The sequence below is a fragment of the Lissotriton helveticus genome, chromosome 4_2 (assembly GCF_964261635.1).
Source record: "Lissotriton helveticus chromosome 4_2, aLisHel1.1, whole genome shotgun sequence".
Classification (NCBI taxonomy): Eukaryota; Metazoa; Chordata; class Amphibia; order Caudata; family Salamandridae; genus Lissotriton; species Lissotriton helveticus.
Window position 1 is genome coordinate 67,403,490 of NC_136064.1, and position 21,504 is coordinate 67,424,993.

The 21,504-nt window shown below is 44.2% G+C and overlaps 1 protein-coding gene across 1 annotated transcript in view; it reads left to right on the forward strand.

Annotated features, from left to right (window-relative positions):
* Positions 1–21,504, forward strand: part of STEEP1 (STING1 ER exit protein 1) — a 132,123-nt gene that overhangs the window by 61,654 nt on the left and 48,965 nt on the right. The window contains exon 2 of the mRNA XM_078640147.1: positions 12,280–12,397. Within this exon, the coding sequence (XP_078496273.1) occupies positions 12,280–12,397 (118 nt within the window). The remainder of the gene's footprint in view (positions 1–12,279; positions 12,398–21,504) is intronic.

Genomic DNA, 21,504 nt, shown 5'->3' on the forward strand with positions numbered 1-21,504 from the left:
ATTTCAAAATTCGGATCTGCCATCCTATCTGTTAACATTTTAGTCCCCCTTTCTCAATTTCTTGGGGCCATCCTCGGGATTTAATGAAGGTCCAGTGGTTATAGGGTACAACAACAAAATATCTAATCGCAGATTAATATACAAGCTCTAAAATAGTATCATCCTGCATCATTGAACATATGAACAATCTTTTTATATCTAGTTTTAATTCTATTCAACACAATCTACTGGTATTGGTCATAATCACAAAATGAGTTTCACATATATTCAATAGAGTTTTCAATCCCTCTTAGGTATATTTCCATTATGCAAAATTTCTCTTCATATTGCATTAAATATATAATGTTTTATTACCAGTCTTACAACTGAGAGAAACAATTATTGGATACAACACCTCTCATTTAGCACAGTATCAAGAAAGAACAGTTTGGCTCAAAATGCTCACTGATGACTATTTGGCAATGTCCACAATTTTGGCATCGCTAATTAGCCTTTAACATAACACGGGTTCTTAATACATATTCTTGCACATGTTTACGCCACGGTTCGTTCTTTCACTATATCACTGTGCTAAGGAAACCTCCCATAATCAATCATCAATAGCTATATCATAACGTTGCTAATTTGCATACGTACAACACACCAGGTTTGTAAATACATTTTAGTGTACATATTCATATCACAATTTCCTATTCCATAATACCAAAGCGGGTGGCAGTGAGCCATCGTTCAAGAATAACTCTGAAAACAAAAAGAAAAGAGGGAGAAGAAAAGCACAAAAAAGAGTTTCCCACCACCTATATTTCTGTCCCTTTAACAAACCGAATGTAGTGTTCCACTGCTGTACCTCTCCAAAGGTGTAATTGTGTTACACCACAGTCCATAGTTCTGCAATGAAAGGGCACAAACAAAAATAGATCACAATGAAACTTATATAGAGAATACACTCCCTCTCTCAAATAAATTCTTTGAAAATGCCTGAATTATGAGACAATAATTCCATTAGACATAATGTCGCTGTGCATTAAGCCGTAGCTTTGGTCATCTGATAAAATATCTTCAAACCAACGCTCAGTCTTGATAACCTTTTCCAGAGGCCCAATCATCTTGTGCAAAACTACACTCTACAAAAAACAGCACTTATCTCAGTGCATAGCCATTCCTGAACTAAATTTTCAAGGAATAACTGCAATCTCTGAGACCACTGGTTTAAACTATGACCGGTACTACACTGGGCCAAGGTACCCACGGGCGAAATTCAATAGAAGCCATCTTCGAGCAGACTACAACGTAGAAAGCCACCTCACACTTATAGCAGGCTCCAGGCACGAGCCCTGAACTAAACTCGTTCTGCATCACTCTAAAGAGTGATGAGAAACAGGAGCTCACAAAGAGCCTGGATGAAGGAGTGTGAAGCCATCTGTCGAGGGCAGCGGCGGCTTCTGTTTGCACAAAATATAAGGAGGAGGAGGAATATTAAGTGTTTATTATGTGGTACCTGATGCCGGCCAGACTCGGGACTGTTGCATGGTTGAGAAATTGTCAGCTGAGGAACACCAAGATGGTCTTGTCCACAGATCTAGCTATACTGGGCATCTTTACTATGTCTTTTAAAAGATATAACTGGTACAGACGTAACAATTAAACCAGTTGTGATGTTTCTGGGCCGGCTAGCACTCAAATGACCCTCTTCTTTCTCTTTTGTTCGCTCGTCTCGTCTTCCCTTGTGTAGTATCTCACCAGATTACCAGTGTCTGGTTGATTTGTTGTTTATTTTGTTATAGATATAAAGGGAGGCACCAAAAACAAAAGTGTAGAACAAAACAACTCTTCAAGTAGTGTTGGCTTGCATTTAGGATGTCTTTTAATCTATGGGGAATTCAGAGCAGGACACCCTTTTTAGGTTTCGTCTGCACCGAGCTAGCACTGTGCTTGGAAACTTTTTGTATTCAATATACATCTTAACAAGCATTGGAAATGCAATAGGTCTCGCATTAGAAAAGTTGGAGCTATTGGTTTCGTAAATGACAATTTTTTTTAATGTGTTGTTCTTGAAAATAGCCAAATTAATAGCTTTGTCATTTACAATGCAAATACTTTAAACGTTTTCAAATGTGACACCTATAGCATTTGTAATGCAACATGTTTTGTATGTACGTGACTTAGATGTATTCATCTAACCAATACAAATGGCTTTTAATTTTTTAAATAATTAATACTGAAATAAAAGTTTTTGTAATTTATAATAGGAATAGCTTAAACTATTGTAAATAACTGAAATCTGACTGCAGGTTCTGTTGACTATTAGTCTTGGGCACTACTGTTAAATTCCCTAGTGGAGAGATAATCATTAAAAAGATGGCAATGAAATCAGTTGGTGTTCCTTGTCTGTAAAACTGTGCAGATTTCTGCATTTGTGTATATGCATTCACGTTTTCTAATGCCATGTATGGGAGTCTATTACATTCATGCTTTCTAATGCCTGCGACATCTGTGTAAACGTGGGGTTCATAAGTTCAAAGTCTGTCAGGACTGAGGTAGCCTTTCATCGACGATTTCGTGCAAACAGGACACTGTATAATCAAGCAGCCGAGCAATTTGATGTCTTCAGACACAAGACGCTCGGAAAGAAGACTGGGAAAGCGGTTGGGTGGGGGGAGTGCACGCGCGCAAAGTTGCGAAGATAAATTATTTTAAAAAAAGACTGCCACGCTCTTGAGATTGCTCTGAAGTATTTCAAACAGAGACAAGCTATCGAGGAGGGAGGGGAAGAAAGGAGGGGGGAGGGGGTTAGTGAGAGCAAACAGCAAGAGGGTGGGGCACGTGTATTTTCATCGGAGGAGGGGTGGGGGTGTTTGTTTGTGTCCCAATACCCAAGGTAGCAGAAGTAGCATCACACAATTTGACTCCAAATACATTACAGCATACATACACTTTTTTACCACCTTGATTGACAGCCTTCTACTTGCTGCCACAAGGATTGATAGAAGTGCCTGGAGAAGGAATCCCAAAACAAAAGGGTTTTAAAGTACCATTAGCATGCAAAGGGAAACCGCTGCTACACCTTAAATGACGTTCGGGCATTCTGGTGCACTAAAAAGTACTGCGCACTCAAACATAGAGTTACACACCTGCATGCCCGAACCTTTCAGGAACTACCAGGCATATCATATGCATGTGCAACTATGAATTTCAATGAGCAACCGTGCACTTTTGTTTTTGCGGGGGTCGGTACGTTTAGAAAGCATGTATGTTTTATCAAGTTTATGGTATGATTAATACAAATCTTTGCAAAACGTTCCCTAAAATCCATTACCAAAAATAGACCATTATAAAATTCATGGTTAAAATACATTCTGCGGCAACTAGAAGGACACAAGCTGAACTACCACAGTCACTAAAGGGCATTAAATTAAAACAAGGTCTTGGTATTGCTGTGGGGGGGGCGGGGCGGGAGCGCATTGCAATGCACATTGTTGAAAGGATCAGCAGAGGGGGAAAGGGTTAATGATCTGAAAATGCAGCCGGCGCCGCCAAAGTAAACAGAGGCAGGCAATGTGTGAGTGCTGTAGGGGGAGTGGTTTTGCAGTGCGAAGTCTCAGCGGTGGCTCTCCTCTGTGAGAAATCCACAGCTGCGTTTGTGCTTCCAGGGTGGAGAGGGCTCCGAACACGAGGAGGGAGGAGGAAAGCAAAAAAAAACAAGACAGAGACGCTAGGAAACATCCCCAACGACGAATTTACTTTCATCAGCAATGCTGTTAATCGTTAAGGGGCAATGTGTATAAAGAATTCTCTGTTTTGGATGTTTTTCTACAACGAGACATGTTGATAAAATAATATGGCACAGGGCTGCAAAGTTGGGGAGCGCCTTGCTGCAAATAAAAGACAAGTTAAAACAGGTTTAAAAAAAAAAAGTTAATAAAACGCGAGACACGGCCTGGCGGCCGTGAAAGTGAAAGTACGGCCGGCCGTGAATAATTAGGGGAGGAGGGAGGAGCTAGGGAACAGATGGCTGGCTTTGATGTGCACGCGCTTTATGTCAATGCGCTTGCGCATTGAGCTTGCTTTTCACGGGCACTGGATGAAATCGCCAGTTTGGTTAACCTCTGTTTAAGCCCCTATATTCTCGCAAGCTCAATGCGCATGCGCATTGACAGGCGAGACCTAAAAAGGGCTTCCATTCTGCCCCCTTGCTTTTTATTGGTTCCTGTGCTTGCCACTAACTTTTCCTCCATTTCTATTGGCTGTGGCATACTATTTCCTATTTCTCTTATCAGTGTCCCGAGGCCCAACTACTGTTTTCAACCACTTTGTGGGCCTTTATTTTTTGTTTAAATCTTATGCTTGTTTTTTACTTTATGCCAAGTGCTTATCTATGTCAGTCCCTCATGTTGCTCACCCTTTTCCTTTTTCCCATGCACCTTTTTAATGTACAGGACGAGTCCAGACACTTTCACCCAGACAGGGAGGCACATCCTAGTGGCTCCACCCCTGCGCTTAATATCCGGATACTGCCCTTGAAACCATCCTGCTGCTGCTTGCCTCACCTGTACTATATGCAGCGCCGGTACCTGCCCTGCCTGCCGCTGAGGCGTTGACTTCGTCCCAAGATTAGCCTGGCCTCCCACTCCTGCACCTTCCGTCCCTATGGGGATCTCACCTCCCACTCCCGCTGTCTTCTGCGTCCTTTTCACTCCCACGCCAGGGCTCTCCTCCCGCTCCTACACCTTTCTCACTCCATCCACTTCTGTACTCTCCTTCCCAGTTGGGTTTAATCTCCTATTCCTGCTGTCTTGTCCACTACTCACTGTGTAATATTCCCCTCCCACTTCAGGGTTCTTCTCCGTCCCCTGCATCTTCCTCATTCCGCCCTGTCCCTGCACCTTCCTCACTCTCCAACACCTTCTTCACCACACTCCCCCACCACCCAATAGGGCTCCTTTCTTGGACCACCCAGTGCTATTCTGTGTAAACACCCCATCTACTGTAGCGAAGTCTATAGCCTTCTCACTCTAGTGATTGCACTTTCACTGTAGGTGCTTTTCTTTTCTCTCACTAAATGATTATCATTTCATGCTGGCTTGCCTCACACTTGCCCGCTCCATTCTCTTTTTTAGACATTACACTGGTTGACCAGAAATCCCTCCACTCCCCCCTACCCTTCCATTGCACCATTTCTTATTGCAATATATCAGCTTCTGGACAATATGGCTTGCATTACTGTCTCTCCACTACCTACTCTCAGATACCACTCACCCTGCACACTCGCCCACTATTTACTCTGCACAGTCACCCTGAGATCACGTCATGTAATGAAATTTTGTAAAGCGCCTAGCTGGCCCAGCAACAGGGCTTCCCAGCGCTAGTCGAATGTGAAAACAACTGCAGAAAACGGACCGAACCATTTTGAGGGGAGAGAACCTTCCTAGAGAAAAGACAGGTATTCAATGACTTCTTAAGCTGCAAGTGGTTAGGGAGGATTCTAATGTGGAGTGGAAGCGCGTTCCGAAGAGCAGGGGCCTTTGCGCGGAAGAAGCGCCCTCCCGCTCTAAATCTCTTGACCTGGGGTATCGTGGCCAAATTCAAATTGGCAGAACACAAAGGACGTATTGGGCTTTATGGAAATACTAGGTTGGCTAAAATAGGAACTCCCTAGTAATGCAAGTTCTTATGGGTAGTGCACAAGGCCTTGAAATGTACACACCTATCCACTGGGAGCCAGTGCAATCTGCGTAAAACAGAAGTCAAGCTAAATTTAGTGTGGAAAAAACGCAACCTGGGCGCAGTATTTTGCATAAGCTAAAGTTTGTTCATGACTGATTTATTGACTCCCAGGTAAATAATGTTGCAGTAATCTAGCTGAGGTAGGATAACTGCCTGAATAATAGTTTGAGGAATGTCCGGAGTGAAAAAAAACGGGATAGGTAAAAGCCTGAAACACATGCCCACCACCAATTTAGTCTGGGCTTCAAATGATAGAGTACTATCTACCCAGACTACTAGACTTTTGATGGCATTCTTAGGAATGGGAGGAGGCCCTTAGGAAGAAGGCCAACAGTGGTCACCCCATGAATGAGTGTCTTTCCTTGAGAGGAGGATTTCAGTTTTTCCTTGGATTCATACGTAGGCAATTTGTAATCATCCACTCTGTGATGGTGGATATTCCCTCCTAAAAGTTGGCCAGGACTGATAAGTGATTATCAGAAAAGAAAAACACAAGCCGAGTGTCGTCTACATATGACACCAGCGTAAAGGCCAGGTTTTTTTTATCACCTGAGCCAAAGGTTGAATATAAATATTAAAAAGAGTGGGACTCCAGAAATACCCCTGGGGAGCACTGTGTCGTAGAGCATGAGATTGAGAGCTGAAAGGGGAAGAAATTACCTGAAAAGATCACTGAGATAAACTAATCAAACCAGGCCAATGCAGAAACACTTATGATAATGTAATGAAGGCATTGGCGCAAGATCTTGCGAGACACCATATCAAATGCAGCGCTCAAGTCAAGCAAAATCGAAACGACAGATCTGCCATCATCCAAAATGCTTCGGAGTTGCTTCGTGTCAGTCTCGAAGCCAGATACTGATCATCCACCACTCGCACAGTGCTGACTCTGCCCTCGAACACCATTGACATACCACACTCTCAGCAATCTCATTCCTCACCCTCCACCCACACCTCTCGCCCTGAACTCAAACCTCTCATCCTGCACTTATACTATTGACACATCGCTCGCCTTATACTCACACACCTCTTAACTTACACAGGGTAACATCTCTCACCCTAAACACTCGCACAATTCTAATTCTGCACTGAACACACCTCAATCACCATGCACTGCGGCACTTTCACCATGCACTCAGACACATATCAACCTTTAGTCATGCACCACTCACCCTGCACAGAGCACTCAGATCATTTTCCCTGCACTCATACATTGCTCCCACACCTGTTATTATTAATCCCATAGGCGAAACCTAATGCATTTACCAATACATTAACATAACGTAGCATTTAAAAGCCCACTTTGACCGTAGCTTTCTGTGGGTGTTGAAGTGCCAAGGAGTGCTGGAGTGCTTGTGGGTGTGAGTAAAGGGACGTTATGACGTGAACAGTGATTCCCTTCCTCAAGACCCTCTTCTGGTCTTCCTAGGGAAGAACCTGCAAATGTTTGAGAGCTGCTAACAATAATGGGTGGATGGCGGCATCCGACCAGAGACTCTAGGACCATGGAGGTACCCCGGCCACCGGCTTATGAAGATTGAGTTCAGCCTAAAACCATTCCATCCTCGGGCCCTTTGCTGAGAGTGCCAGTGCTGAGCCGTTAAGGCCTTAGCACCTCTAAAAGAGGCCATCTGATGTGACAGTACATCTCCGAATCCCAGATGACCTCAACAAGAGAAATTCTAACCCCCCTCTTGTTGATGATAGTTAGAGATGCAAGACTGGGAGAAGACCATTGTGTGTTTTTAAATGTACCCTGGGTGGCCTCCTTAAGTGTTGGCACAGTCCCTTAGCAGCATGGTCAGTCTTGGTGAAATTCTGGGGCTCTACCGGCCATGCTTGGAAGTTCGTTTTCATTCCAAAACGGAGCCTCTGTTCATTGCACTCGCTCAAAGGTGAAAGGGAATTCAGACCCTCCAACTAGGCCTGGGCGGTGAACTCCGCTCTGTTTGCGGAGTTTTCTGCACTTCGCGGAGTGCAGAAAACTCCTCTTCGCATAGTGCAGTGGAGTTTTTTCCCCGCTAGCGCATGCAAACTGTAAGTTCAGGATACAGAGCTGCCACTTAGTTAGAATTTCAACCAGAGTGGCAGGAACACAAGCCCGAACTGCACAGAGTTTTTTTGTCACTGCGGAGAGTTCCGCGTATCAAAACTCCATGAACTACACGCAGGCCTGCCTACAACCTGGACTCTCAACCGTCCACAGACTCTGCACGAGTACACGCAATCTCACGTGACTCTCTCAAGATACACACATTCTCACTAGAGTCTCACTTTCTTTCTGACGTTCTTTGTTTTCTGGCTCACGCTGTGCCCCCCTTTTCCTGGCTCACGCTCTCCCGCTCTCCCTTCGTGTTTGTGTTTCTTTTTATTCTTCTCCAAGTCACATACTTGCACGCACAGAAACATACAGTATCTTATCGGTAAAAAACTTGCTTGTTTTGATTCAATTTCCTCTACTCCAGCTGGCATTGCATGCTATTTTGATAGCCATTGCCACCTTTCTCGCTTTACTGCACATTGACAATATTTTATGTCGGTTTACTTTGGGCTTAAATTCAGCACTAAAAGTAAAAACGTCAAATGAAAGCGATAACGCGAGAGTGAAGACAAACGCACAGGAGTATAGATACAGAGCAAGAAAACCAAGCCAATACTCAGTCGAGCTGCGTAGGGTCTGCTGCGTTCGTTTGTCGGCGTCCAGGTTTTCACGCTGGTTTGTCGGCCCCCATGTGTTCACATTAACGGCTGTCTTTTCTGACCGTTACAACCTGTAACTCTTCTGTCATATGGAGAACTGATTTGCACCCAAGGGGCTCCTGCTTGCGTGCCCTGTGGCCCAGTCAGTCTATGTACTTATAACAGACCACCCCCCTCTCCATTCACAACAGGAGCATGTCTACAAGACATGGAAATTCCAGTGAACTTCAGTTGATGTTAAACATAAAAGACCAGAAACGGAAATCGCCGAGTTTAATAAACATACTCTGTTTGGTAAAGATAAAAAATGTCTATGCTTGACTGTGCAGACTGTAGAATAAAACACAGGGAGGCCACAAGTCTGGCTTGCGTTTTTGCAAAAATAGCGAGCAGCTAACAAAAATAAGAAATTACTTTTATCAATGCAGTAGACCCAAGCATCTGCTGAAAAAATGCTATTTTTATTTCATTTAGATTTAATTCAGTTTAGGTTTTTGTGCACTTAACTCCCATAAAAATCAATTGTAGCTTAAACATGTTACATCACCTCTCGCTGCCTGGTCCATCCTACTTCTCCATCACTGGTCACAGTCTGGCACATCATGCCTCTCAATCATTGCCTTTGCTCATCCTGCCTCACCGTCACTGGCCACTACTTGGTCCAACCTGCCTCTCTGTCACTGGCCACTGCCTGGCCCACCCTACCTCTCTGTCACTGGTCACAGTCTGGCCTCTCTGTCATTGCCTGGCCCATCCTGCCTTTCCGTCACTGCCTGGCCCATCCTGCCTTTCCGTCACTGCCTGGCCCATTCTGCCTCTCCCCCTGTTAGCCTGGCCTATCCTGCCTCTCAGTCAGCAGTCACTGCCTGGCCCATCCTGCCTCTCCGAGTACAACCAGGGGGTATGCCCAAATAACCCTCCTATACATGGGCATGGAACATCTAAAGGATGAAAAACAGAGGAGTATCAAGGGATGAATCACTCATTTATTGCCGTCTAAGGCACCATTAATTACCCTGACGTTCTCATTTATTTTTATAGCTACAAATGCCAATGAATCAATTAGATACACGTATCATTGGGCAGGTCTCTGGCACACCAATTGATTTTACATAAATGAATCAAAAAAACACAAATAATACATATATAAATTTCACAAACCAACATACAAATGTACATATACACAATATCTACAATACCCTAACGATTACGCGTACTCGTGTACACTCATAAATCTGAGTGGTACACTATGGGATAGTCCTCTTGACACATGAGGTATCGCACTTCTCTATTCTTTAATTATGTGCGCATATAACCTGTAAACATGCTCAAATTGATTGGACTCAATACTTTTACTGACGATCGTTTCCCTCAGGTTGTCAGCTGTCCCTTCGCAATAGTCACTGTCGTAATGGACACCGCAACTCGATCTGGTCCTGTCTCTCAGCGCCACGTCCGGGCGGTGAGAGACCGGCGTATACCCCCACTGAAGTGGACTCGTTTTGTAGAGGTTAAGTAGAGTGTTTTTGCAGTGCTGCGCGCGAGATGATGGATGGCTATGAGGCAGTCATTGAAGTTTCATGATGAGCAAGTCCAAGTAGACGAGAATCTGGATTTGATCTGCAGTTAGGTTATGTCAATGACTCAGAGCTAGGTGGGGTTAAGGAACAAGGTGACTGCACTGAACACAGGGCCTTGCATTTCTCCCACCAGAAAGGGTAGGCGTGTAATAGTTTAAATGGGTGCAAGTAGGAAGCGAAGGAGGGGTGAGTCAGGGGAACTAGGGAAAGGCTGTGTTGGCGCTTCTCATGTAGAAAAGCATTAGTAGCAGTTTGGGCTTGTTAGTTATGCTAATGGCTTTGAAGTGTATTTTAGGAGACCGAAGATGGAGGAGAAAAGGTTGTGATAACCCATAACGATATACATTAACAAGTGCAGTCTTGTTAAAAAAAATACTATGGTATCTCAATAGGAATGGATCTAGTTTTGCTTTGGTGGAGGGGTAGAGTTTAAATAGGCTGAGAACTAGTTGTTGCAGAGTTTATGGGATTCGTGCAAGAGTGAGGCTTGATGGTAGTTGGATGGAATGATTGGGTCTGCCATTGGCATTTTATGCAAGGGTTGAGGGGCACAACCAATGTTTTGAAGATGTTTGCATGTGTGCCAGTGGGGAGTGAATGGTTTGAGTGAATACTGTTGGTCTGGGGAGAGTCTTTTGAGGCCAGAACAGTAATAATTTGTATATTGATAAGGGGATAGGGGTGCTGCGTTATGCTAACTGAAGAGGTGAGTTCACGTTGTGTTTCTCGGTGTGCAATTGGCGTGGTTTATAGAGAGGTAGGAATGGGGGGAAGGTGTTGAATGTTGATTATATCATATAGGAGGATTTAAATAATTCTATGACAGATCGGCTAGGTATGTCTGATGCAAGTGAGCTATATAAAAGTCTGAATTGTGCTTACTAAGTTTGGTATTAGGCAATCCAGTATGGGGGTACTGTGATGGATATGTAGACTAGATCACTGTCCATCAAAGATGAGCGAATGAGCACAAAGTTCGAAATAAAGGTTGCAACAACGAAAGCCAAGTTATTTTCAGTAATGGAGCTTGGGTTGGTTGGGAGTGTGGGTCAGTTTAGGCATGGCCTAAGAATTATTCAGGGACATCTTTTGATGTTTGTTAGTGTTGCGGTTGCATTCTTTGGATATTATGGGGGTGAGCGACAAGTGGGAAACAACGAATCACGTCGAGCTCTTTAAAGAATGTGCCGTTTCGAGCCGTGGATACTTTAAGTATTTTGTGGTGTTTAAGGAAATTGGGTCCATAGTAGTGTGTTTTAAGGTATGCATGAGATTTCCTGGGCATGTGTGCTGGCATGTCTTGATGCATCGCTGTTGGGTGGTACTTCCTAGTACACCCAACTCCCAACAGTTATAAAAAGTGGGCATCTGCAAATTATTCTGGTTTTCTTTTTTGGATTGCACGTTCTAAGGGCGTCTTAATGGGTTCATTACACTGCTATTTGGAAATGTATGCTGTGGGGAAAAGACCGCAGTCCTTCCCAGAGACTGCTTCTCTATATCTTTGATATAATACAATAACTTTGAATATCACATTTTAGTAGTGACCAAATCTGTTTAAAAGTCTCGGTTAAGTGGTCATTAGTTCATCTCTTACCATGTCATGCATTGGATTTGTGTGAATGTTCCAGTGCCATTGCTCTCTTGCTTGGCTTTGTGGTGGACGGGATATGTGAGAGGCAGCAGATGGATCTGCCTCGTGCCCAGAAACACCAAGGTGGCACACAAAATATGGCCCGAGTGCTTCCTTTTGCTTCTCCTTACATTATCTTGGGTATAGAAATGTGTTTGTTGCACGTTCGAGCCTAACAGCCAGCCAATGCAAGAAGCAAGCTCAGACTCCAATCACAGCCCTTCAGTCAGAAATCTCTTGAGGTTCTGAGTCTCTAACTGGAGTCCCTGATGGGGAGAACTGGCAAACACTGTACTGGACAGACTGCGGATTGGGCCACAGATTTCCTGTGCTGATCTGTCAAGTGTAGGGTTAGAAGAGAAGCAGCTTGGATATCTGCCACTGAAAGAGAAAGCAAAAGGTGGCACAACACCTGTACTATTGATCTGTCATAGGACCCTTGCCAACCTAGCAATGTAGGAGCTTCCGTCCTGGAACCACGGCCGCTTTGTTCCATAGATGCCTTTTCAGAGTCCTTTTCAATACAAGTGTTGGCCCACCTCCGTGATTAGCCAAAGTGTGAGTTCTTGAAACAGAGTGATGTGGTCTCCTGAGCAGGTGAAGCATGGGAATGTTTCAAACATAGTCTTGTTGTGTTTACAGATTGCCAGTTGGAGAAACTCCCCATGAGGCCTCGGGACCGAGCACGTGTGATCGACGCCGCCAAACACGCTCACAAGTTTTGCAACACAGAAGAGGAGGAGACCATGTATCTGAGAAGGTAGTTTATCTGCTTCATGCCAGGATGGATTCAGTTTCTAGTATATTTGAGTTTTCCTTTATCCACTTACTCTCTGATCTTTGACTATCCTGTGATGCCCTCCTCTTTTATCTGTGTATCTAAACAGTTATCTTTTATGTTATTTTCTTTGTTTATGTATGTGTGTGTGTGTGCGTATATATATTTTTTTTACAATACACCGATATTAGTACTGACGTTTTAGATTTGTGATTTACTTTTAACTTGTTCCTAAGAAGAGCTTAATTTTTGCTTGATGGAGGCTTTTTAAAAAATCTTTTCAAAACTGGACAAGTTGAATGAAAAAAGGCAACTATTTCGCAATAGATGGTGATGTTTTTATGTTTTAGGTTAACCATTTGCAGATGATTGTCTAATCCACTGTGCTCACACGGCTAGACTACTGTAATGGGTTGTTACTTGGCGTCAACGAATCTGTGACCAAAAGACTACAGAGGGCACAGAACGCTGCTGCCCGCACGCTTTTTGCACTATCTAGTACTGCCATGCTGCAGATCTTCTTCGCCGGCTTCCTATAGAGCAGAGAGTCTACTTTAATACCGCGTGTACGACACACACAATCCTGTACGGTCTGGGTATGCACATTTTGAGCCAGTTGTGCTCTTCGTATCTCCCGGCGCGAGCCTTGCCCTCTGTGGACCTGTACCTGACCCATGTCCTGCGGGTGTGCAGGACAAGAGCAGGAGGGCTCTTGCGCCGATCCTTGGGAATTCTATTCCTCTTGCTGCTCGCTGCATTCAAGACCATTGGGCCTTCAGGAGATTGATTAAGACCTGGCTTTTCTCCAATCACTAGCTTTCTTGCTTTTCCGCTCTGCTAGACTTGGTGCTGGGAAGCCCAGTTGCCGGGGCAGCCATGCGCTCTATAAGTGCAATTAACGTAACATAACCACTTTTTTTCTGTTAATTAAGAATTATTTGGTTTCCAGAAACGGGCCACTTGTATTGCATAATTAATAAAATGTCACATAGAAGTCGATCTCTTCAAGCCAATGCAATTACCCTCTCGTGCCTGCCTTATTTTTTCATCTTTTTTTTTTTCTTCATAAGGAGGTTTATACTCCAGTTTCTATCTGGTAAACTAATGAAATTCCCGTGTTTGTGCATGTGCCTCTACCCTGTATTCCAGTGCACACACCACAGTACATTGGCAACAGTGTATGTCAGAAACCTATCACTGGGTATGGAAAACCCACGCCATTTTATTGACTTTTTGCCGTAGTAGCCTTGTTTTGTTCTTATATGGATGGTCTTTGGATGGGAACACCTCAAACACTGCAAGTTTTGAAACCTAAATTGCCTTTTAAATTCAGGGGAGTGTTGCATTAATCCCATCCCCCTTCCAATATTGCATTTCTGTACTCTCTGTAGTCTATTACGTGGATATATCCTTTTTCCTCTGGTTTACAACAGACGTTTACCACACTTGTTACTGTGCATGTGTTAATCTTTTGTGGGAACAATTGACATATCGGGTCTTCTTTGAAAGAATGTTATTCATATAAAGTTTCTTGCTCTCAGTTTCTTGTCTTTGGAAGCTCTGAACCATGTGTCATATGAGCCGTGATCTACTTTGCAAAGAAGTGTTTAAATAGCAGATCATAGAGGCATCCCATCTGAAATCATCTTAAGCATGATTGGTGACTAGCTGCTTTTATGGTGATTTCTCAACCAAACCCACGTGCAAACTGTGCTCTCACAGAGCTTTGGGGTACCACTTGCCCTCTGAATGAAAGAGTCTGATTACCTCATCAGTGCAGTGAGTTGGCGACTTTGGTTGTCAGTCAAGTGGAAAGCTTGATTCAGAACACACTTCTTTTCTTATGAAATCGTGCTTCGATTCACAGGGCAGTCTTTCAAAAGTTAATAATCCTTGTACCACAGTCTAGACACCTAGGATCGGCCTCCTACAATTATCACTTGAGTTGGTAAGAAGTAAACAAACTGGGGGCTCACACCATCGCTTCCTAAGGTTGCTTCTTCTGCCATAGGACTGCAGCTCATTTTGTTCCTTACTCTTGAAGTGAGGGCTGTTGTGTGAGGAGTGAGGGCTTTTGGATGAAGGATGGGGAGTGAGGGCTGGTGAATGGGAAGTGATGGACTGTAGATGAGTGGTTCTGAATGAGGGCTGAGGAACTAAGGATGGGAATCGTTGACCAAGGCATGACGAATGATAGTCTAGGTATAATTGATGTTAGATGAGGAGTGTTGGAATGAGGAATAATGGATGAGCATTAACAGATGAGGACAAAAGGTGATGGGAGGGATGGAGGTAAGAGAATGAGGATGCTGCATGAGGGATGAAAAGAAAGAGGTGAGGAATGAAGTTGGTCTGCTATGTATTCATTTTATCACTCCTGAAGAGAATGGCTGAGATTTGAGGGATGATGGAAACAGAATGATGGGTGATGAGATACAGATGATTGTTGATCAGTGAGGAATGTAGAAAGTGAATGTCCTAAAATGAATGTGCACACAAGATCCTTCCTTGTGCCTCAGTTTTTTGCGCATGCTTGTAAAAAGGCATAATAGAGAATCTGTTTCATGTACATATACTGCTGAGATAGTACTGAACTGCATACCTGATGTAACAGTGGTATACAAATTTAATTTAATTTGAATTCAGATTCTTTAGACTCATGAAGGACTTTGGTGGTCAGGAGGGTGATAGTAGTAGTACAAGAGTGATACTTCTCTGTGTCCTTGACACTTTCGTTCAGACTGTTAAGCTAATTGGCATGTCCCTGATGTTGCTAATTATCATTGTATGAAATTCCTTTTTTTACTTCCTGAAACCTTTGTTGCATTTTAGCATTCATGTAGAATGTAATACCTTATGTGAGGTGCTGAAAGGCTTGCCTTTATAGGTGGCATGCGACACCTTGTGGGGTGTGGCTTAACCCCTTCGCTGCGGCGGCTATTCCGACGCATCGCTAAGGGGGAGGCGGGGCCGCGCGGCAGTCCCGCGCTGGTGACGGAACCGCTCCGTCACGGCCCACGGGTGAGCTGTGCTTGTGACGGAACGGTTCCGTCACAGCCCCGCCCGCTCTTCAGAACGTCAGCGCAGGCGCGGCGAGCGGGCCGTGACGAAACCATTCCGTCACCAGCACATCCCACCCGAGGCTCGTGACGGTTCCGTCACGAGCATGGGAGGGGTTAAAGGGCACTCACTGTTTTTAGGTCTTGCCTTGGCGAGACTATTGTTGTGGGTTTGGTGAGCGAAGGGAGACAAACAATGTGCGCGCATGGACAGGCGATGTGCACGCGTATGGCGTCTCCTCTGCCTCACACGCTCCCACCGTGTGCTCACACACTCCCACTGCTCGCTTGTTTCTCACCTCGTGTGGTTCCTGCGTCCAACCCGCTCATACATCTCTTTTAAGAGCTCGTCAGCCCATTCACAGCACTGGGTACTCCTAAATCCAAAGATGGATTGACGCTGGGGCCACAGGGGTGCTTTGCTCTGGGTACTACATGCTGGGTTTAGCTTTTATGTGGGCTATGTGTGGGGTAGGGGCACGCCGCACCTCTCTGCTGTCGGATGCGGAGGAGACAGGAGGGAGTGATCCGGAGGGTCTTTGCGCACCCCCACTGCCCCTTCTCTGCTCCAGTGTGCACTTTGGGACCCTCCCGCCCTTGGAGTGTGCAGGAGTCTGGAGAGAAGCAAGGGGCTGGCGTCTACTTCAGCAGTCATAGAGGTCAACATGGGGCGCTGCAGTGGATGCGATGCCACAGACGCCCACGATGGGCCAGGGAAGCTGGGTATGACGGAGCGATGACAGGGCCCTGGGGGTGGCTGCAGGACCCTCCTCCTGCGCCCAAGAGATAAGTCCCCGAGCGGGTGTCAGCAGAGAAGAGCTGCAGACCTCTCACGCCGTCGGTCCCAGATACTGGAAAGATGTCCTTAATGTTGTTGTTCAAATGACCAACAGATCGATGTCCAACCAGTCTCAGGAGAACTTTTTTGTCTCTTTCAGAGAGAAAGAAAATGTGTACATTATACATTATCCCGAGATGTGTCTACAGCTCATCGGGTTGGGCGGTGACTTTGTTCTCTCCACATAGCCCCGCCCCCTGTGGTGGGTTGTCAGTTCCTGCCCCGCCCTCCGCAGGCCGAACCCCGCCTCCTGTTCATGTTACTTAGAGCAGCACCTGCTGCAATTTGGGATTTTCCTGACCTACTTCCTCGAGCTCTCAGGCTGGGGGCGTGGCGAGTTCATTAATTCATGCAGGTATCCAGCATAGATCCAAGGTGACAATTGTCGGCCTCCTCGCGGGGATTCCGCACTGTGCTCCGCTGAGAACTTAACAATAGGCTATAGCCCTGTGACGTGCCTGGCACGTGCACAGCTTAATTGTTTTGGAAAAACCAAGTGCTGAGAAGTAGCGGATTTTCTGAAGATGTAGTCTCCAGTTCCTCAACATTCGTAGGAATGAGAATTAATTAGTATGGAAAATCCGGGACGTCTAAGCACTTTGCCGACTACAGGGTTCTCTTTCCTACCCCAAAGTCCTCCCGCGCTCCCTCTCACTCTTGGTCCCTACAACCCAACAACGTTTATTTCCATGAGTTTCTTGCTCTGGAGCATACACATACATTCCCACCTGTAACAAGCATTTGCAATGCAATAGGTCTCGCATTTACACAAGTTTAAGCTATTGGCATTGTAAATTACAACGACTTTCATTTATGTTTTAAAAACCAAAACATAAATAAAATGCATTGGCATCAATAATGCCAAATTGCTCAAACTTGCGTAAATGCGAGACCGATTGCATTGCAAGTGCTTGTTTTGAGTATGGGGGTGTCCTTAGTGTAAATGCTTTTTGTCGGGCATGATGACAACCGAGATGCAGTTACTGTGTTAAGGGATGCAGCACTTAGCAGTGTGATTGATGAAAAGTGTAAGATACATGCAAAAAGGTGATGGTTTCTAGTAGGTTCTCAGCTGTGATCAGTTTTGCTGGTCCCTTTATAGTATTTCCGAAGATCACAATCCAGTAAGCTGGCTAACGCACATGTGTTCTGAGATTTTGGTTTATTTATGACCCTCTGTAGGTTGGAGGGAGATATTAGATTGTCTGGAGATATGCTTGGATGGACTTTTTTTTATAGTCATCCGTTATGTGATTGGTTTTGTGAGATGAGCGGTCATAGTATTATGCTTAGTTAAGTCGTGCACTGGTTGGCTAAGTTAAAGCCCTCCAGTGGCCAGCAATGTGTGGCAAATCTCTTTAGTTATTCTGTGCATGTTCAGTTGCTGATGGGTTGTTCATTGTTGTGCACTGGTATAGTAATGGCTGATCGATATAAACTGTAGTGACTGTCTTGTGTGAGTGTAAGATGGTCATACAGTATGAGGGAATTAATATGCAGTCTGTTTGAAGTACAGATGGCTGTGCGACCACTGAAGGGCATGGTAAAGTATTAGTGAGGACTAGGAGTTTTATGTATGAATTTACATTCATAATATACATGGACGCCTGCAAATGGCTGCGGCCACAGCTAGTAGTAAAGGTGAAAGGCAGATCATGACGCATCAATGCACCTGCAATTTAAACGACGGACAACTAGCTTTTCTCTTATGTTGTATAATTACTCATGTATATCGAATGTATTAATAAATAATAGGTAATGCAGCTATAGTAAGTAATATGATATACAACAATATTTTTAAAGAATATTATACAAAAACAAAATTCTTACCTTATACATTCTGTTCCTCAATTTTTTTGTATTGATCTTTTTAACACGATATTCATGCATCTTGTCAGTCACAGCACCTTCATCTTGCAATCGTAGTAGTTAAAATGTCAAATGAAAACCATGGTTCAGTCCCTTCTTATACCATTAATGTCTACATTGATTCAAATTACAGCAAGTAAATTAAAATACCCAGCAGTCAATTGCAGCCTGACCAGCTTCTGCATCACATATCCCCTCATTAACAATGCTGGTAGTTTACCAACATCACTAACATTCTGTTTTATTTCAAATGATGCATGCCATGCAGCTCGTTCGGCCGGGAACCGGCCTTGCTCTCATTCAGAGCACCTTACACCATTGGCTATTTATGCTCTGATGTGTATTGCCAACCATAGAAGAAACACTACTCGTGTCGTTTCATGATGCAAGATCTATACATCTAACTGTTGTTAATTAATATACATCCCATAAGTATAATTGCAGGTAGACATTCAGAAATGTGTGTGTGTGTGTGTGTGTGTGTACATATATATACACACACACACAAAAAAATGTGATTTACGATCTTTAAAAATTTGACGCAAGAAGATTAACTTTTTCAACAGCATTGTTTCAATACCTGTATTTAAGGATTCTTCAGAATCTGAGAAATGGATCATTGTGTTCTTGGGTACTGTTTTATTCAGTGAAGATTTTACTCTGCAATAAAAACAAATTTAAAGTGATCTGCGTTTCAGGAATGCTAGACCCTTAATATTCAGAAACCAAAAATGACTGTTTTATGGTCAAGGACCACCTCTGGCACTGTGACCTCTGGGAGGGAACGTCAGGAAAAAGTATCACCAAAGTCTGACTACAGACAACAGTTTCCAACTTTCTGTCCAAAATATGGTCAAATAACACTTACGTGGAATAGAACAGCATGATAATGCTAGTAGGAGACCATGTACATCTACATCTTTAGGAGATGGCAAACACCAGCCCATAGAAATCAATTAAATGTATTCTAATACTCAACTGTTAGTGCCAAAGGGGAGGAGTGCCTTTATTTAGATTTTTAGGTCTTGCCTGGCGTTGCAGCGCAAAGCGCTGCTCGCTGGGCCAGAGATTTTGTAAGCGAGCAGATTTCAGAAGGGGACTCTTAAGTCCTGCCCCTCATTTCCATTGGCTGGCGTCACCGTTTATACTAAACGGTAGCCTGCCATTGGAAATGGGGTTTTGTAGCCGCTGCCTTTTCATCCGGCCGATTCTGACAGGGTTTTCTGCTTTGTGGCTGTCGCGAAGCTATTTCTCATCTTTATGGGGGCCATCTGCGCAATGCAAATATAAACACACTTCTGAGTGAAAACAGATGGTCCCCTGCCTTCCTGTTTTTATATAGTATCTGTTATGTAAACCTGTGTCTTTGCAGAGATATAAAGAAAATGTGCGACAAACTCTAAACTCAAGGATGCTCAAGCCGACACAACGAGGCTGCAGTAGCTGCAATGAAGGCAGTAAGGAGCGGGGCACAGCACGCAAGGTCTGCTCTATCACCTAGACACGACTTAGCTAGTCATCGAGACCTAGAGCGCCGAGGTACGGGCTCTGCGTTAGAACTGTGGTTGCCCCCAAGCCTTACTGCCTTTTAAACACCAGAAACAGTATGTGCCGTGCACTGCACTCTCTTATTGCACACTGCAATTGAGTAATCCCTCCTGACTGCGAAAATATCCAGTTTTTTGTAATAAAGCGTTTGATGCTAAGTTGCCGCCTGTTTCTAAGCACTCTCTGTGTGGGCAGAGGAAGGACGTGAACCACAACGTATGAAGAGATTTGCCTACGATCACTCAATGTTGCCAAGTGGAAATGCTGATCGAGCCTCCTGGGACCAGAGTAGACATCTAAGTCAACGTGTACCTATTCTAACAAAAATATGGTTTTCTTTTTAGCGCTTTTTGCCACCAGCTGTTGCCTTGTAACGCGGCACATTACAAATTGACTCATGCTGTTCACCTCAAAAGTATCCCATATAAGTAACTTGATTGTGAGTCTCATATTATATAATCAATGCTTAGAGAATATCACCCCCCACCCCACTCCGTAATGCCCCTAGCCACCCTGCGCAACAGTGCAGGGGAGCGACCAGGTATTCCATCCGTTAGACCCGCACTACTTTCGGCCACCAACTAATTCAACAAGAGCAACGTGTACCTGCAAACAAGCACCTTTTTCACCTGGGAGTTGATAAATATGAACTTTCTTTGTGTGCAATCATTTATTTAGTGTTTGACATTTGCATTTAGCCCGGGATTTAAATAGGCCGGGTCCTGCCGGTGTTTCTAAAAAGCAGCTGCTCAGACGGGTTCTCCATATTTGCTTGCACCTTCGGTAAAATAAATATACCTTAGCTCTGCAGCAAAGCCACCCTTCACTGTCTTTGAGGTAACTTCAGAAAGGACTCGTTAAAGTTCTTTCACAGTCTCATCATTTCAGAAGTGAAGCATTTTCAATATTCTATACAACGAAGCCATAGTTGTTTTTTATTTATCTTATGCAACTTACAACCATTGAAAAGCCAATAGTGCTGACTATTTACTTGTTGGATTATATATCTGGGCTGGATGCAATGACAGAATCTTTAAATTTATGTGTACTGAATGTGTGGTCGGAGTTGTACTATCATGTAAGAGCTCAACAGCTTATTTTACATTACACTGTTGAACATTTATTGTTTTTTCGGAAACAGTAATGCATTTGATATCATTTTTTTTCAAGTGTTATCGTTTATTGAGTTCTGAAGCGTTCTGTGCATCAACAGGAAAGTGACTGTAACTGCAAGCTGGCGACTAAATTTACTGGTGTGATGCAAGCCCAGCTAGAGCTGTGTAGTGCAAGTTTCGCCCTTACGTATTCAGTTAGGTAGAAAGGGTCCTGAGCGCAGTGCCCACTGCCGTCGGCCTCGGGAGCTTTCAGTACAGGCTTCAGAGGCGGGCGATCGCGGTGCTTTGATTGTGGCAAAGTGAACTCACGGTAGTTACAGAGGCAGGAGGTACGAGAGCAGGCCCGTTTCTTACATGGAAATTCACGAGGATGCTGGGTTGGGCGAGACCATACTTAAGGCTACCAGGCCGGAGCCGTCTGCCACCCTGCGTCCCCACCCCCTAAAAGGTAACAAGCCATTTTTGTTACCTCACACAGGTCTCTGCTCCTGATATGCAGTGATCACTGTGTGGAAAAGTAAATTTTGCCATGTTCTGTGTCCCTACGTGTTCCCCATCTTATGCTATATGTGCATGATTAATATGCATATGTATTCCCTATGATCGATTAAAGACACAATTACAGCTGTGTCCATCTCTAGTATGCCAGTTCCTAGTTTT